This window comes from Thrips palmi, unplaced genomic scaffold, assembly GCF_012932325.1.
Source record: "Thrips palmi isolate BJ-2018 unplaced genomic scaffold, TpBJ-2018v1 HiC_scaffold_15, whole genome shotgun sequence".
Lineage (NCBI taxonomy): Eukaryota > Metazoa > Arthropoda > Insecta > Thysanoptera > Thripidae > Thrips > Thrips palmi.
This window is the reverse complement of record NW_023144624.1, coordinates 13,951,503-13,968,807: the sequence shown is the minus strand read 5'-3', so window position 1 is coordinate 13,968,807 and position 17,305 is coordinate 13,951,503. Positions and strand designations below refer to the sequence as shown.

Sequence of the window (17,305 nt, the reverse complement as noted above, 5' to 3'; positions counted from 1 at the left end):
CCTGAGATACCATAGAGGAAACACTTCCAACCAATTCAATTGACTAAACTGGTTTGTGAGTGAATAAACATCAAACACGAACCAGGCAAAGAAAATACACAAACATGAACTGTAAATGGAAATTTTTGCTAAGCAACTGTTGGATTGGATTTGGGAGCAACAAAACTTTCTATAAGTGAATTCAGGTCGCTTTCTAATTTCTTTTTAGGCTTATTGCAAAGGAACTAACCCAAGTGCACTGTAAAAAATATGTTGTGAATTTACAACGGAATATTTTACGAAGGTTTTTGGGAATGTCCAAAAGTGCACTGTGAATGTTTCTTTCCTATAGGAACTTTTGTATATCAACGGAAGTTCGTCGTTAATTTACGAAGGTTCTCAGTAAATTTACGAACAAAATCCTAAATGTACAGAATCTGTTGAAAATTTAGGAAGGGCTTCGTAAATTTACGACGGGCTTTGTTAATCTACGACGGGTCTTCATAAATCTACGGCAAACCTTCGTAAATAAACGAAGGAACTGTTGGCAATTTTTTGCCGAAGGATCCGTCGGAAATTCCAGACGTATAATTACAAAGGTTCTCTGTATGTTAACGAAGGTTCTTTGTTTACTACCGAAGGTTCCGTGTAAATTTACGAAGGATCTTTGTATATATACGAAGGTGCTTCGTAAATTTCCATTGTGATTGTAAAATCAACACAGATCGTTCAAAAAATTAACAAAGATTTTTGAAAATATACAAAGAGATTCGTAAATTAACGAAGGAACCGTTGGCAATTTTCTTGCCGAAGGTTTGGTACTTCGCGTTTGATTTAAACTACAACTTGGTAACCTAGCCCAAACCGCGACCTTGAAATTGAAAAACAAAATCACCGTAGACGTTAAAGTTGTGCATCTTAGCGCAAAGCTTATCAAACCTTATCGTTCACAGCCTTAATGTAAGATTTGGTACTTCGCGTTTGATTAAAAATACAAGTTAGTAACCTGGCCCCACCCACGACCTTGAGCTTGAAAAAAAAATCACCGTAGACGTAAAAGTTGTGCATCTTAGGGCAAAACTTATCGAAACTTATCGTTCTTAGCCTTCATGTAAGTTTGGTACTTCGCCTTTGATTAAAACTACAAGTTAGTAATCTGGCCCAACCCACGACTTTAACATTACAAGGTAGGTTTACGCCAGACCGCGTCTTGTCGTAACAGGCTTCGCGATGTCTCGCTGCCTGCTCCTCCAATCCACGCCTGGCGTACCTACCTTGGCCTGCGGCGCTAGCCTGCCTTCGGCAGGCAATGGCCTACGGCAAACCTTCGTAAATAAACGAAGGAACTGTTGGCAATTTTTTGCCGAAGGATCCGTCGGAAATTCCAGACGTATAATTACAAAGGTCCATCGTCGGTTACTTCTTACTTGATGCATGCTGGGGGGCTCCGCCCCCAGACCCCTCTTCATTCAAGATCCCTTGTAACTTTTTAACTTGTCGGAGCTGGGGGGCTCCGCCCCCTAGACCCCCCTTCTTCAAGATAGAAGTGATCTGCCTGCAAAAAACTCGATTTTTCGCCGATTTTTAGGTGTTTTTCGGCTATAAAAACTGAACCAGTTGAGCTAGGATGGTGAAATTTCGCGTGTGCCGAGCCAAGGACATACCCAAGAAGTGTGCAAAATCTCACCGAGATCGGCCGAGCCGTTCAGGAGGAGTAGTGCGGACACACACACAGACAGACGGACAGACAGACAGACAGACGGACAGAGAGACAGACAGACAGGAAAAACTTTTCAACCCCAATGGAGTAACAGGCTTCGCTATCGCTCAGCCAAAAAAAAAAATAACCGTAGACATAAAAGTTGTGCATCTTAGGGCAAAACTTATCGAAACTCATCGTTCTTAACCTAAATTAAAGTTTTGGTACTTCGCGTTTGATTGAAACTACAAGTTAGTAACCTAGCTCAACCCACGACCTTGAAATTGAACAAAAAATCACCGTAGACGTAAAAGTTGTGCATCTTAGGGCAAAACTTATCGAAACTTATCGTTCTTAGCCTCAATGTAAGGTTTGGTACTTCGCGTTTGATTAAAACTACAAGTTAGTAACCTGGCCCATCCCACGATTTTAAAAGGGAAAAAGAAATCACTGTGCACGTAAAAGTTGATCATTTTAGGGCAAAACTTAGGGAAACTCATCGTTCTAACCCTGAATTAAAGTTTTGGTACTTCGCGTTTGATTGGAACTACAAGTTGGTAACCTGGCCCAACTCACGACCTTGAAATTGAAAAAATATCACCGTAGACGTAAAAGTTTTGCATCTTAGGGCAAAACTTATCGAAACTTATCGTTCTTAGCCCTAATGTAAGGTTTCGTACTTCGCATTTGATTAAAACAACAAGTTGGTAACCTGGCCCAACCCACGACCTTGAAATTGAAAAAATATCACCGTAGACGTAGAATTTTTGCATCTTAGGGCAAAACTTATCGAAACTTATCGTTCTTAGCCTTAATGTAAGGTTTGGTACTTCGCGTTTGAACAATATTAGAAGTTGGTAACCTGGCCTAACGCACGATTTTGAAATAGGAAAAGAAATCTTTGTGGACCTAAAAGTTGTTCATTTTAGGGCAAAACTTAGCAAAACTCATCGTTCTTAACCTGAATTAAAATTTTGGTACTTCGCGTTTGTTTAAAACAACAAATTGGTAACCTGGCCAAACCTACGATTTTGAAAAAGAAAAAAAAATCACTGTGGACGTAAAAAATGTTCATTTTAGGGCAAAACTTATCGAAACTCATCGTTCTTAACCTAAATTAATGTTTTGGTACTTCGCGTTTGATTAAAACTACAAGTCGGTAACCTGGCCCAACCCACGATTTTAAAAGTGAAAAAGAAATCATTGTGGACGTAAAAGTTGATCATTTTAGGGCAAAACTTAGCGAAACTCATCGTTCCAAACCTGAATTAAAGTTTTGGTACTTCGCGTTTGATTGGAACTACAAGTTGGTAACCTGGCCCAACCCACGACCTTGAAATTGAAAAAAATATCACCGTAGACGTAAAAGTTTTGCATCTTAGGGCAAAACTTATCGAAACTTATCGTTCTTAGCCTTAATGTAAGGTTTCGTACTTCGCGTTTGATTGGAACTTCAAGTTGGTAACCTGGCCCAACCCACGACCTTGAAATTGAAAAAAAAATCACCGTAGACGTAAAAGTTTTGCATCTTAGGGCAAAACTTATCAAAACTTTCGTTCTTAGCCTTAATGTAAGGTTTGGTACTTCGCGTTTGAACATATAAAGTTGGTAACCTGGCCTAACGCACGATTTTGAAATAGGAAAAGAAATCACTGTGGACCTAAAAGTTGTTCATTTTAGGGCAAAACTTAGCAAAACTCATCGTTCTTAACCTGAATTAAAATTTTGGTACTTCGCGTTTGTTTAAAACAACAAATTGGTAACCTGGCCAAACCTACGATTTTGAAAAAGAAAAAAAAAATCACTGTGGACGTAAAAAATGTTCATTTTAGGGCAAAACTTATCGAAACTCATTGTTCTTTACCTTATTAAAGTTTTGGTACTTCGCGTTTGATTGAAACTACAAGTTGGTAAACCCGGCCCAACCCACGACCTTGAAATTGAAAAAAAATCACCGTAGACGTAAAAGTTTTGCATCTTAGGGCAAAACTTATCAAAACTTATCGTTCTTAGCCTTAATGTAAGGTTTGGTACTTCGCGTTTGAACAATATTATAAGTTGGTAACCTGGCCTAACGCACGATTTTGAAATAGGAAAAGAAATCACTGTGGACCTAAAAGTTGTTCATTTTAGGGCAAAACTTAGCAAAACTCATCGTTCTTAACCTGAATTAAAATTTTGGTACTTCGCGTTTGTTTAAAAAAACAAATTGGTAACCTGGCCAAACCTACGATTTTGAAAAAGAAAAAAAAAATCACTGTGGACGTAAAAAATGTTCATTTTAGGGCAAAACTTATCGAAACTCATCGTTCTTAACCTTAATTAAAGTTTTGGTACTTCGCGTTTGATTGAAACTACAAGTTGGTAACCTGGCCCAACCCACGACCTTGAAATTGAAAAAATATCACCGTAGACGTAAAAGTTTTGCATCTTAGGGCAAAACTTATCGAAACTTATCGTTCTTAGCCTTAATGTAAGGTTTGGTACTTCGCGTTTGTTTAAAACAACAAGTTGGTAACCTGGCCCAACCCTAGGGTGGCCCAAAAAAAATCGAAGGTTTTTCGATTGTCCAATTCCGCTCAAAAATCGATTCTAGATCGAAAAAAAATAACCCCTATTTTTTGCGTTTTGCCCTGAGACGATTTTGAATACCGGCTCAATAGTGGAAATGGTTTTTAAACCGTTTTAAGCACCAAAATTGTCATAACAATTACAGTTTTTATCGGATTTTCAAAAACGATACGGCAAAATGTTCGGTTTTAGACGGCGAACAAATTACATTTTCACCAATTTTTTGTCAGACTTCGTCTTCAGTATTCTGCTTGCGATTTTCGCTCATAAAAACACATATTGTTTACTATTTGGAGATAATTTTCTTGTTTCGGACGGCCGAGTTGCGTCCCTATCCACTTTCTTATCTTACCCTATCCCAAAACAAACCGACCACGTGAATTAGAGCCGTGCAAATCAATTTGCCTACCATCTAGGGGCAAGCATTTCGTTGATTCCAGTATAAAGAAAAGTCTGTAGAGCTCTGAGGCCGCAATTTTTCTCCGATTCTCAAACCCGAGATGTCATTTTGTTTAGTTTGTTAGGACGAACAAAAAAGATTCTGGTCATTTTTTGTCAGACAGTGTTTTAAGATCCGTTTCTGCTTCAAACGTGCAAAAATCGCCCAAATTCGAATTTTTTGCCCACTTTTGGACCGTTTTTCTCGTCAGCGATCCACGTGACCAGCCAATGATCACTCTTTTACCTTCCCTAGCCTTTCTGGTATGGCTGGAATTAAGAAGAGTCAGGTCCTAGACACGAACTAACAGGTCCAGGCATGATTTGGGGGGTTTTTTTTGCTTGTTACGTGCAAAAATCGCCCAAATTCGAATTTTTTGCCCACTTTTGGACCGTTTTCTTTTGCCCGAACCTGTCACAACTTATCCATACCGGTCAGTACTAGACAAAATCGGTTGCAACACTCCTACTTATGCTGAACTATTCACACGGGCCCAAAACCGTCCGTGCTGGCCTTGTTTATCCTTTTTTCAAAAAGAAAAATTCTAAACGACGCGCCAAATCATGCCTGGACCTGTTAGTTCGTGTCTAGGACCTGACTCTTCTTAATTCCAGCCATTCCAGAAAGGCTAGGGAAGGTGAAAGAGTAATCATCGGCTGGTCACGTGGATCGCTGACGAGAAAAAAGGGCATACAGGACATGACCCCGTCCCGTTTGAGCCCCGATGGTCTGAGCCCCCACTGAGCCCCAACCCGAGCCCGGGTTGAGCCCCGACTTGAGCCCCGACCCAAGCCCCAATTTCCAGAGCCCGGATTGAGCCCCGACCTGAGCCCCGTTTGAGCCCCATTTGAGCCCCATTTGAGCCCCACTTGAGCCCCCTGGCAATAAATCATGTCGCGGGGGTCAAATGGGGCTCAAAAAGGGGGTCAAGTCGGGGCTCAACCCCGGGTCAGGTTGGGACTCACACTGTAAAAAATGTTCGGAATTTTTCCATACAGTGGTCTACGAAATTCCTATACATGTATAGGGAAATTTCTCAAATTCCGATACATATATAGGAATATTCCGATTTGTATAGGTTTTTTGCTTTACGGGCTGAAAATGTATAGGAATATTCCTGTACATTATCGGAATTTGAGTAATTTCCCATACATGTATAGGAATTTTGCAGCCCTGTATAGGAATACGGCCAACTGAAAAAAAGGAATTTGCCATCAACCCCATGAACATCGATACATATTATTGTATTTTGTCTTAACACTGGTAATCAATGCGATTATTTGTTAACAACGTACACAATTCCCAAAAGCTGCTTGTTTGCCTACTGTCCGGATTATCCGCTAGATGGCGCTAGTGTCGTTTCGACGGACTTACTTCTCGGTGTACGCTGCGGCTAGGAATTTGGTTGGGTCAGGGGGCTCGCGACCCATCACTTTGTAGGAAAGTTGAGAACCTTTCAACTCTTACATCATTTTAACAGAGGTGATAATACTTTCACCTTGGGTGTCCTTTAGGTAAAGTCGAACTTTGCCAATTTGGAAGACCGTGATGGAGGATCAGTAATGATCCACACTCGATGGTCAATTACGGCGGAAAGTTCGGCCGTTGTATTAAATATCTGACAGTTCAGCCGGTGCAGCCTGCCTAATTTAGAAATTGCGGTGGAAATCCTATACATGCATTGCAGTTACGCCATTCCGATGTATAGAAAAATTCCTATACAACGGATAGGAGAACGCCAATACACGTAATAGTCATAATCCCGTACTGATGTATAGGAAAATTACCATACTAGTGCATGGTAAAATTACTATACGTGTATATGTAAATAGCTTCATATACATGTATAGGAATTTGACTATAAATTTTTTTTACAGTGCAGGTCGGGGCTCAGACCATCGGGGCTCTAACGGGACGGGGCTCATGTCCCGTATGCCGAAAAACGGTCCAAAAGTGGGCAAAAAATTCGAATTTGGGCGATTTTTGCACGTTTCAAGCAGAAACGGATCTTAAAACACTGTCTGACAAAAAAATGACCAGAATCTTTTTGTTCGTCTTTAAAAACTAAACAAAACGACATCTCGATTTTGAGGATCGAAGGAAAATTGCGGCCTCAGAGCTCAACAGACTTTTCTTTATACTAAAAACAACGAAATGCTTGCCCCTAGATGGCATGCAAATTGATTTGCACGGCTTTATTTCACGTGGTCGGTTTGTTTTGGGATATGGTAAGATAAAAAAGTGGATAGGGACGCAACTCGGCCGTCCGAAACAAGAAAATTATCTCCAAATAGTAAACAATATGTGTTTTTTTGAGCGAAAATCGCAAGCAGAATACTGAAGACGAGTCTGACAAAAAATTGGTGAAAGTGTAATTTGTTCGCCGTCTAAAACCGAACATTTTGCCGTATCGTTTTTGAAAATCCGATAAAAACTGTAATTGTTATGACAATTTTGGTGCTTAAAACGGGTTAAAAACCATTTTCGCTATTGAGCCGGTATTCAAAATCGTCTCAGGGCAAAACGCAAAAAATAGGGGTTATTTTTTTTCGATCTAGAATCGATTTTTGAGCGGAATTGGACAATCGGAAAACCTTCCCATTTTTTTGGGCCACCCTACCCAACCCACGACCTTGAAATTGAAAAAATATCACCGTAGACGTAAAAGTTTTGCATCTTAGGGCAAAACTTATCGAAACTTATCGTTCTTAGCCTTCATGTAAGGTTTGGTACTTCGCGTTTGATAAAAACTACAAGTTTGAAACCTGGCCCAACCCACGATTTTGAAATTGATAAAGAAATTACTGTGGACGTAAAAGTTGTTCATTTAAGGGCAAAACTTTTCGAAACTCACCGTCCTTAACCTAAAATTAAGGTTTGGCACTCCGCGCTTGATTGTTAAGGGAGAGTGGGGTAATTCCGGACGCTTTTTCTTTTTGGTCTTTGAGCTTGAATATGCTTCTTGGGTCAAATGTTATCACAGGAGAGTAAAGTACGGACCTTTACCTTCAAAATGATATACATGAAAGCCAAATCTCGGCAACGGTAAGGGAGATATAGGCGCCCAACAAAAGCCCTGCACGTCACAGTGGTTTAAAATGCGATTTTCGGGGGAATAAGTCCTAGCAAGCGTCCCGTGCGACCAAATGCTACCAGAATTGAACTGAATCATCTGTAGGCAATAGGCAAAGACCAGTTCAAAGGAAAAAGTGGTCCGATAAAAATTGGATGTATAATGCTAAAAAAATGAGAAAAATAGCAAAATTAGAAGAAAAATGACAGAATTGACAAAAAGTGCAAAACTAAAAAATGCTCAAAATACTTAGTTTTAACTTCTAAGCCGCATTAAACTATTTTGTTACTAAGAAAAACCAAATATTTGAACAGAAAAACAATTGCACTGATGTTTTCTTCATTTTGAATGGTGCACACCAGAAGCGATTATCCCCAAAACTAATCAATTTGGCACGTTTTTGTGGTGTTGGTCCCCTTGCGTTTCGTGTTGCGGACGAGTGCGGAAAAGTTATCATCGGGGCATCTTAATATACATGTAAGGGAAGCGCCTCGCACCAATAACTCCGCTCCATCGGGCCCCATCGATGTCCGAAACTCCAAAAGTGTGTTTTCTAATGTGTTGAACGCATTTGTAGCAAAAACCCGCCACCGTGAGCCAAACCGCGAACGAAATGTTGCGCTGTGTGCTGCTTTCCTTTGATTAATGATGAAACGAAAAGAAAAACACGCCAACATACCAGTACCATCGCCCTCATTGGAAAAATAAGGGTAGGACACATCTAAGAAAATTAGGCGAATTTGATCAAAATACAAAAGACTAAAATCAAACCCTTCCCAGTGGCTTCCAGCGTCATATAAAAATCTGTAAACGTCATTTTATATTGTATTGGAGTATTATAGTTCGTTTCCACCCCCCCAGAATGCCCCCTGCGACACTTTTGAAAAATCGATTTATTCCCCCTAAAAGAGGATTTTAAACCACTGTGCACGTGTCCGGAATTACCCCAGGCATCCTGGAGTGCGATAATTTTGTTATTGCACTTTTTTTGCAATAACCACCCCATAATTTTTGCGATAAAAGAGCGTTTTGTAGTAACTTTTATCACATTTTTTTTCTGCGATAACCTTTTATTGCATTTTCTTTGTAGTCATTAGCGCAAAAATGTGATACTTTATTGCAAAATTTAGCTATAAATTTTTTATTGCAGATATTTAGTTGTCATTATAGCAAAAAAAAATGTGATAAGTTTTTATTGCAAAATTTATACGGTGGTTATCGCAATTTGAATAACAGTGCACGAATTTTAGGAGAAATGCTCTTACAACGAAAAAGTTGTACACCTTAGGGCAAAAGTAAACGAAACAGATCGCTCTTAACCTGAATTCAAGGTTTGGTACTTCGCATTTCATTATAACCACACGTTGGGTATCTGGCCCGACCCACTATTTTTACTAATAGGACCCGCGCATCTTTGGCCAAAATGGTTCGTCCGAGAGCCTAACTTTTGGCAAAACAAACGTCAACTAACGATTTCGAGTCGAAATAACAAACCAGCGTTAAGTAGGGACTCACGGTTAAAGTGGGTCGGGCCAACTTCTTCGGCGATTTAGGGGTCCTTGAAATCCGGGTCGGGATACAATTCAGAAGCAAAACAAACGCTAAACAAACCTAAACAAACGAAAAACAATCAAAAACATACGGTCGGACTTGGGCGGGATTGATGGGTCAGGCCACCTTCACAGAGGTAAATTTAGGCCTATTTTATCGTTTTTGAGGATGTTGCCGGTGACGGGGACCCGATTGCGGCACAGTTTCGGAAATGTCTCGACCAGACCTACCGATGGGGCGAATAAAAATTTTTAGTCGGTCGGTCCCCTTTTTTGAAGATAGAGTGGATTTTGTTAAGGCCTATTTTATCGTTTTTGAGGATGTTGCCGGTGACGAGGACCCGATTGCGGCACAGTTTCGGAAATGTCTCGACCAGACCTACCGATGGGGCGAATAAAAATTTTTAGTCGGTCGGTCCCCTTTTTTGAAGATTGAGTGGATTTTGTTGAATTTAGGCCTATTTAATCGTTTTTTGAGGATGTTGCCAGTGACGGAGACCGGATTGCGGCACAGATCCGGAAATTTTTCGACCAGACCTACCGATGGGGCGAATAAAAATTTTTAGTCGGTCGGTCCCCTTTTTTGAAGATTGAGTATGTTTGCTCGGAAACGGTGAGAAATTTGTTCCCCTTTTTTGTAGATAAAGTAGGTTTTCTCGGAAACGGTGAGGAATTTTCAACTTTCGGGATTTTTCCCAATTTTCCCATAAAATTTGGAATCGAATGGAAAAAACCGCAAGTCTCTACGACCACTCCTTCACCCCAAACATTTCTATGAGTGAGTGAGTGAGTCAGTGAGTCAGTGAGTCAGTCGGATTGGGGCTTTATAGGTTCTTGATTGCCAAGTATGCTTCCAAGTGTTCAATGTCCTATATGCAGTTGTAAGCGTGTATTTAGTAGGCAGTTAGGTTAGTGAATTTGAACTGTATCATAGAATGTGGACTGTTGCAGCTGAAGCCGTATGTCATGAGTCACGGCCGGGGAACAGCGGTAAACCTGACCGGCTACCTCGGTGACCTGTGGTCCATCTTCGAGAAGACGCTCAACTTCAGGTACACTGCCAAAACTTCCGTGGTTTGTTACGGAAAATGCACGCCAAATGGGGTACGGCATAGGTACGCACCTTCCGTACTGTTTCTCTGTGGTTCCCATAAGGATCTCAAGTAAACCGGTACAGAAAACATGTACGGAACTTCCGTGATTGGCAAGGAACGGACCAGACATGTTCCGTGCCTTTTCTGTAGTTTGTTTTTCTATCAGTGAGGAATGCACCGCCGAGCGCTGCAATACTGTAATGCACCCTTGCTCAAACTGAGGGACGCACTCTTAAATTCTGGAGGAGACAGGCTCCACCAATAGCCATTATGGTGGAGATTTTCTCCAGTATACGAGAGCAAACCGACAAAATACACAGTAAATTGAAATGGCAGAATCTGTAGTGGTCTGAGAGCCCCAAATCGCAGAAACCGACAGGTAAATAGATCCGGGGCGGTTTTGCACCAAAACCGCCAACGGCAAACCCATTCTGCACACAGGCGACGGAATCCGTGCACTCGCCACGGAATCCGGAAAACGCTGCACCGTAATCGTCAATTGCGATTCCCTCCACCTCGCGACTTTGAGATGTTATATTATTGGAAATAAAGAGTGTAGATGTACCGCGTAAGGAAAATATTAATTGGTAGACTTGTCAAAGCAAGAAAAAGTATGCACACTCATCAAAATATGTAAATAATGTCCAAAACAACAAAAGCATCCAGAGACACAGTGAGGTTAGGTTGGCCAGCGAGACCGCAACCCCTTAGCAGTTTCTATGAGCCCATCCCAGTTTCTGTGGAGCCTTTGTCAGTTTCTGTTAGCCCATGCCAGTTTCTGTGACTACCAAATTCAGAATCATTTACTGGCGGTTTCTGTGCCGAACCGTTACGGATTCTGCCATTTCAATTTACTGTGTATGAGATAATGTACAATTAATTTTCAGAGAAGTAAGTGACAACGTCAAGAGCACACTGGTAAAACCAAAGCGTATCTCTATGCTTGAGTCAAGCATAAAGTTACGCTTGAAGACGTTCCGCTTGAAATGAAGCACACTCTGGAAATTTCCCCATGCATTTAGATAGGAGGAATCTTGACGGATGAGCCTGTTACGCTTGATTTCAAGCGTAATCTGATTGATTATGCTTGAAATCAGAGGGTAATACTACGCTTTAGTTTTACCAGTGCACCCCCTTCTAAAGAGAACTTTCACCATTTTTTGTGGAATCTTCGCTTAGGCAAGGCTTTGAGAGTGCGCTTTTCCGCCATCGTTCAGGAGCGTGTACATGCGGGCCAGCGGCAACACGGCGCGCTTCATGCTGCACTCCGAGGTGGCCGACGTGTACCTGTCCGCGACCGTGGTCACCACGGAGGAGGACGACCAGTTCTACCACACCCAGCCCGTCGTCACCCATTGGTAACCTGCGTCACAGAAGAAATAAACTTTTGTCTTAGTTATATTGTGCAAAATTTCACCATTTCATCCGGAGGACGTTTATTAGGACAGGGGCCTTACACTGGAGACGATGTGCGTGCCGGACGCACAAACCTCTCGCTTGCTCCCACGTGCCCTGATACGTCTGTCTATATCATGCTCTATTTTGACTTAATGTGACATTCTTCCAGTGCACCCGGCCCTCTCTCTCGCAGGTACCACCTGTTCGTGCGCAAGGGCGCGCCCCAGGTGTCGGCCGACTCGTACATCCGCGCCCTGAGCCCCTCCATGTGGGCCATGACGCTGGCCGCGGTGCTGCTGCTGTGCGTGGTGCTCAGGGCCATGGTGTGGCTCAGGACGGCCGTGGGCATGGGGTCCGGCATGGAGCCGGCCAACACCTCGCTGGGCCACTGCTTCCTGGCCGTGCTGGGCTGCATCTGCACCCAGGGTTAGCACAATATTAACGTGAAGGGAGCGTCCACAAATTACGTGAGACGCTTGTTTTGTCACGAAAAATCCTGCTGTGCGGCAAACATTCGTACCCCGTAGACGCATGGCAATGTTTTCGTGACGTCAGCGTCTCATCTCTGGTTATTGGACGCTATGTACTATTTTGTTCCAGTCGTCACAGCTGTTTTTGTACAGATGATCTTTTTGTACGCCTTTGTGCAAGAATCTCCAAATATTTTTTTCTCAATTTTTGAACAAAACTGCTTACAAATTTAAACAATAAGTTCATCTACACAAAACACTGTAACGTCTCGTACTTAATTTGTAAAACAAATATGGAGTTCGAGCTGGTTCCCTGAGAAGGGAAGAGTTTGGATCAAAACCATGGGTGAGGTATAATTTATGACCCAAACTTGGGTGAGGATTACAATTCTAGCCAAATTTGTTTGAAAACGGTTTTCTTCGCCAAATTTGGGCTTTGCAGGGTGTATCTGCTACCTGTACGAGCATCGTTGCCCAAGTTTTGGTAAGGAAACCTACCCAGATTTGGGTGGTTTCCTCATTTTTGGTTTAAAAAACACCCCAAGTCTCAATCCTGGTTATGACTTTGACTTTTCCATTCTCAGAGTTGCGGTCTGCAGAGGAGTGACATGCAAATTCACATTCAAATTCACATTGACATCCACATTAACTTTCCACCCGCTTTGAGTTGCGAGTTGCTCTCAGACTCCGCGCCGCGTGCCGCGTCCAGGTTGGCAGGAGAGCCCGAGCTGCCTGTCCATCCGGCTGATCGTGGTCACCACGCTGCTCTTCGGCTACCTGCTGTGCAACTCGTACTCCGCCGTGCTCATCAGCTACCTGGCCTCGGGCCACTCCACGGCGCCCTTCAGCGGGCTGGACGACGTGGCCAAGAAGGGCACCCACGTGCTCTGCGTGCGCAACGAGAGCTACGCCTACCTCACGCTCAAGGTGCACCCGCAACGGGACAAACTCTGAGCGAGGGGGCAAAAACTCGCGCAATCATGTGTACACGGCCCCCGAAATCACATCCGAACCATTGAGAATCACGCGCAATCAAGCAATCCGAAATCAACCAAAATCATTAAATTCGACCGAAATCAGGCAGAATCACACGAAACCAGGCAAAATCAGTCCGAAATCATTTCTTCCCGAACACAATCACACACTATCACGCTCAACATCACCCTGGTGCGTCGCGAAATAAGGCTAATCAGCCATGAAATCATTGCGTTTTCCGAATCATGTGTACACGAAAATCCCGAGTTTTCGCCCCCTCGACTCTGAGTCTCGGTGCACCATTGAAGATTTATTTACACAGTGACTCCATGCCACTCTGTGTGCAAGCGCCTGCGAACTCAGGATAGGCTACCCATTGAGCTCGGCTGTGTTACAGGCTTGCCTACCCACAGTTCGCAGGCGCTGAGTGCCCGTTGAGCTCGGGCGTGTGGCGGGCTTGCCTACCCACAGTTCGCAGGCGCTGACCCTGTGCGTTTCAAGGCCCAAAACTCAGAAGACTGATTCCTTAGAGTGTTTCATCAGCAGCGCTCATGCAAAGCAATGCGTAACCTAACGCCTCTCGTGGAAAGCGCACAGTCCGTACTCTACAAACTCAAGTGTGTATATTGCATGCTTCAGGCTGAAGCAAGCCTGCATGTACACTCCACCTGGAGCCAACCTGGCACGTACACTCTACCCTAGAGCATGCTTGCCATGTTGCTGTGCTTTATATGCAAAAGGTAGGGGACTTCAGCAACAGTGTATCCTACTCGCAGGTTGCGCCACCTGGTGGCAAGCATGCCCGAACGTGGAGTATACATGCCAGGTTGGTTCCAGGTGAAATGTGCTGGCAGGCTTCAGCCTGAAGTACGCTATCTGCACACTTGAGTTTGTAGAGTACGCCCTTGAAGCGTACAAGGGCTCTTGCGCTCCATTCCTCCGATGAATGAGGGAGTGGTTCTTTTCAAGAACGGCACGCTTAAAACCCTTCGAAGTACTTTGACCATATGCACACTCTCGGCACATTTGGGTCAGTGCGGGGCAAAACTGCACAGGGGAAGAACTAAACACCCCATATTTTACTGAAAGTTAATTTTTCTGAAGTTTAAAATTGAGCGTTGCAGGCTTCAGGATTTCTTTTCTGGGAGGACTAACTAAAAATTTGCCAGGCAATACGCAAGGAAAACACTGTAAATTTCGGTGTACACATCCAATGAATTTCAATCGAATTTCGATAAATTCGTCAAATTTCGATAAATTCTAGTCGAATTTTGATGAATTTAAGTCGGATTTCGATAAATTTAAACGAATTTTAGTGAATTCTACATGTTTAAGAAATTTCGGTGTACAAATTTGGCTGGAGTCATCTCCCCTGGGCATACGCCCTTTGCTCATGCTTTCGGCACGACGGTGTCCGCAGCGCAGCGGCAAGTGGGCGTCCGTGCTCAACAAGGGCGTGTGCCGCGACGCGTCGCAGTCGGAGCGGGTGGCCGACGCGCTGTGCGACACGCCGGCGGTGGCGCTGGAGATCCCCAGCGTGATGGCGGCGTCGCTGGAGGCGAGGCCGGACTGCCGCGGCAGGGTGCAGCGGGTGCGCGAGCGCATGCAGCGCGGCACCGCCTCCGTCCTGCTGAGGCCAGGCTTCCCCTACACGCGCGCCCTCGACTACATGTGCGTACGCCCTCTGCTAGGGTGGCCCACCTTTTTTAAAAGTTTCAAAAATTGAGGAGCGCCGTCCATATTCTGAAGGTAGGTTTAAAATCATGAATTTTGATACAAATATGATTAGAATTGGACCATTTAGGGGTTCATCAACGCGCCTGAACTTTAAAGAAAAATTGAAAATGGACTGGTTTACTAAAATCGATGCTGTTTCGAGAGTCTTTGTCTGATTTCCGATTGCAAAATGGCGATCTTTTCGGAAAAAGTGTGTTCAACTCGATGATGTACTTCACATGACGATCCGACGCATGGCCTATTTGCCAGGGGCGTATAATCCCGTTAACCCCTAACTAACATGTAGGCAACCCAACCGATTTTGACGTGTGAGACGTTTTCGAAAGGTTTTGATCAGGCGCGTTGATGGACTCCTAAGAATGGTCCAAATCTAAACATATTTGAATTAAAATTCATGATTTTACACCTTTTTTCAGAATCTGGACGGCGCTCCTCAATTTTTGAAACTTTTAAAAAAGGTGGGCCACCCTCCCCACCCTCCGCACTACAGGAAAAGAATGGTACTTCGGAGAAGAGCAGGAACGGAAAGGTGAGAAGAAAAGAACAAAGTTTGTCAAATTTGTGAGATGAACTCGGAGATGAGCGTCTACGTCGCCGTTCTGCCGCTTCGGCAGAGTATATTCTCATACAAGTCCGGCCTTTGTTCTTGTTGATTTCTTCTCCATTTCCGCTCCAGCTCTGAAGTACCCTGTTGAGAATTAATGACGGTACAAACCTCCTCTGAAAAGATCGAAGAACAGACCTAGAATTTTCGTGAATGAATTTACGAAAAACCTTCGTAAAACGAAGAATCTTTGTAGATGTACGAAGAATCTTAAGATTCCCGGAAATTAACGAATTCATCAATTTCCGGGCGGGAATCGTCTGAATATTCCCAGGTCCATTTTTTCATCGTGAATTCCGGAGATTGGATTTCACAGTGTGCCTAGGGCTTTCAACAATTTCAACAACAAAAATCCAGAAGTTGGTACCTTATTTTGGGTGCGCTGATTCAATATTTCTGGTGCTAATCGGTGAAACGGTTCCTGGTTTTTTCAGGAAGCTGTGGTGAACACAGGCGATTTCCAGGGAGCTCCTGGGAAAACCAGGAACCGTTTTTACCGTGTACGTAGACGCTTTAGTTACGAACCTTTGAGTTATTTTCAGACCCTGAATGAACAATTAGTATTCACGAATCATCGACTTTTAGGGACTGATTCCTGTTTTTGCCATTCTTCTTCACTCACTTCACAAGTCAAAAAAGAAAAATTGAGCGAAAAACATTGGTTGTTTTAACTAAACAAGAAAGCTTGTTCATGACTACCAGTTCGGTATGATTGGTCATTGTTTTGTTGTTATAAAACGTTCTTTGCATATTGCGCAGGATCACCCGCTGCCGCGCTACCGGTGTGTTGGACAGGCTGGAGAAGACGTACCTGGACGGGCTCACAATCCGGAGCAGCTCGGGCCAGGACTTCGACGACACCTCAGTGACGGCCATCGTACAGGTCTCCAAAATGGGAATAAGCTCCAAAGAATTTGAACATTAAAAAGTCAAGGACAATCTTGAAATGCAGCCCAACTTCTTCAAAGTTCATGAAATTGAGCAGAAATTTAGAGAAATTCTTCCTACAACAATGAGGTTTTTTAGAATCAAAATCCATGGAAATTTGGCTTCAATCCATTGAAATTCATCTAAAATTCACGTATGGAATTCCAAAATGTGTACACTGAAATTGGAAGTTATTTCCCCTTGCAGGTCTCGCTGGAGCACGTGCGCTGGGTGCTGGCCACGTACGCGTGCTTCCTGTGCGTGCCGCTGCTGCTGCTGGCGGCCGAGTGCGTGGTGCACTGGAGGGCCAGGGCCAGGGCGGCGCGCGCGAGGAGGGGGCGGCGTCGCGCAGCAGTCGCCGCCAAGGCTGTGGCCGCCGGGAGGGTGGCGGCGAGGTGGTACCACGACTGACGAGACTCCCACATTTTGCCGCACGTCAACTACACTCGATAAATGTCTGCACAATAAATCGCCTCCTCCTGACTCGCCAGGGCGCTAGGTGACCATCCTTACTGGTCGGGGTCCATAGACGCTATCCCAACACTGTTAAAAAAAAAGTCTGAAAATTCAGACCAAATTGGTAAGAAGTTATTAACAGACTTGAGGTCTGAAAATTCAGACCATTTAGATGGTCTGAAAATTCAGAACTCGAGAGTCTTACATTCAAGATTTTGGTGGTCTGAAAATTCAGTCCTGTACGAAGATTGTGAACTTTAAGGTTCGTGCCATTGTCAATAAGACGTAGAAAGAATCTCAGGTGTTTGTGAACCTCCAGAGAGGACAACACTG

General features: G+C 43.6%; 1 protein-coding gene across 2 annotated transcripts; it reads left to right on the top strand.

The window, feature by feature from the left end:
* The first annotated feature begins 10,171 nt into the window (after window positions 1–10,171).
* Window positions 10,172–17,015, top strand: LOC117641128. 2 transcript variants are annotated; one of them, XM_034378243.1, is made up of 7 exons: window positions 10,172–10,363; window positions 11,623–11,763; window positions 11,997–12,229; window positions 12,983–13,200; window positions 14,669–14,919; window positions 16,349–16,472; window positions 16,724–17,015. In XM_034378243.1, the coding sequence occupies exons 1-7, from the start codon at window positions 10,278–10,280 to the stop codon at window positions 16,925–16,927; spliced, it is 1,257 nt and encodes a 418-aa protein (XP_034234134.1). In that variant the 5' UTR covers window positions 10,172–10,277; the 3' UTR covers window positions 16,928–17,015. The 2 variants fall into 2 exon arrangements, with proteins under 2 accessions (XP_034234134.1, XP_034234135.1); XM_034378244.1 differs by lacking the exon at window positions 16,724–17,015 and having other exon boundaries at window positions 16,349–16,626.
* The last annotated feature ends 290 nt before the right edge of the window (window positions 17,016–17,305 follow it).

Excerpts from the sequence above, each read along its gene's own strand:
- LOC117641128 (XM_034378243.1), top strand. The coding sequence starts at position 10,278 with ATGAGTCACGGCCGGGGAACAGCGGTAAACCTGACCGGCTACCTCGGT. Across the intron at positions 11,764-11,996 it reads CAGCCCGTCGTCACCCATTG|GTACCACCTGTTCGTGCGCA; the intron begins GTAACCTGCGTC and ends TCTCTCTCGCAG. Across the intron at positions 16,473-16,723 it reads CAGTGACGGCCATCGTACAG|GTCTCGCTGGAGCACGTGCG; the intron begins GTCTCCAAAATG and ends TTCCCCTTGCAG.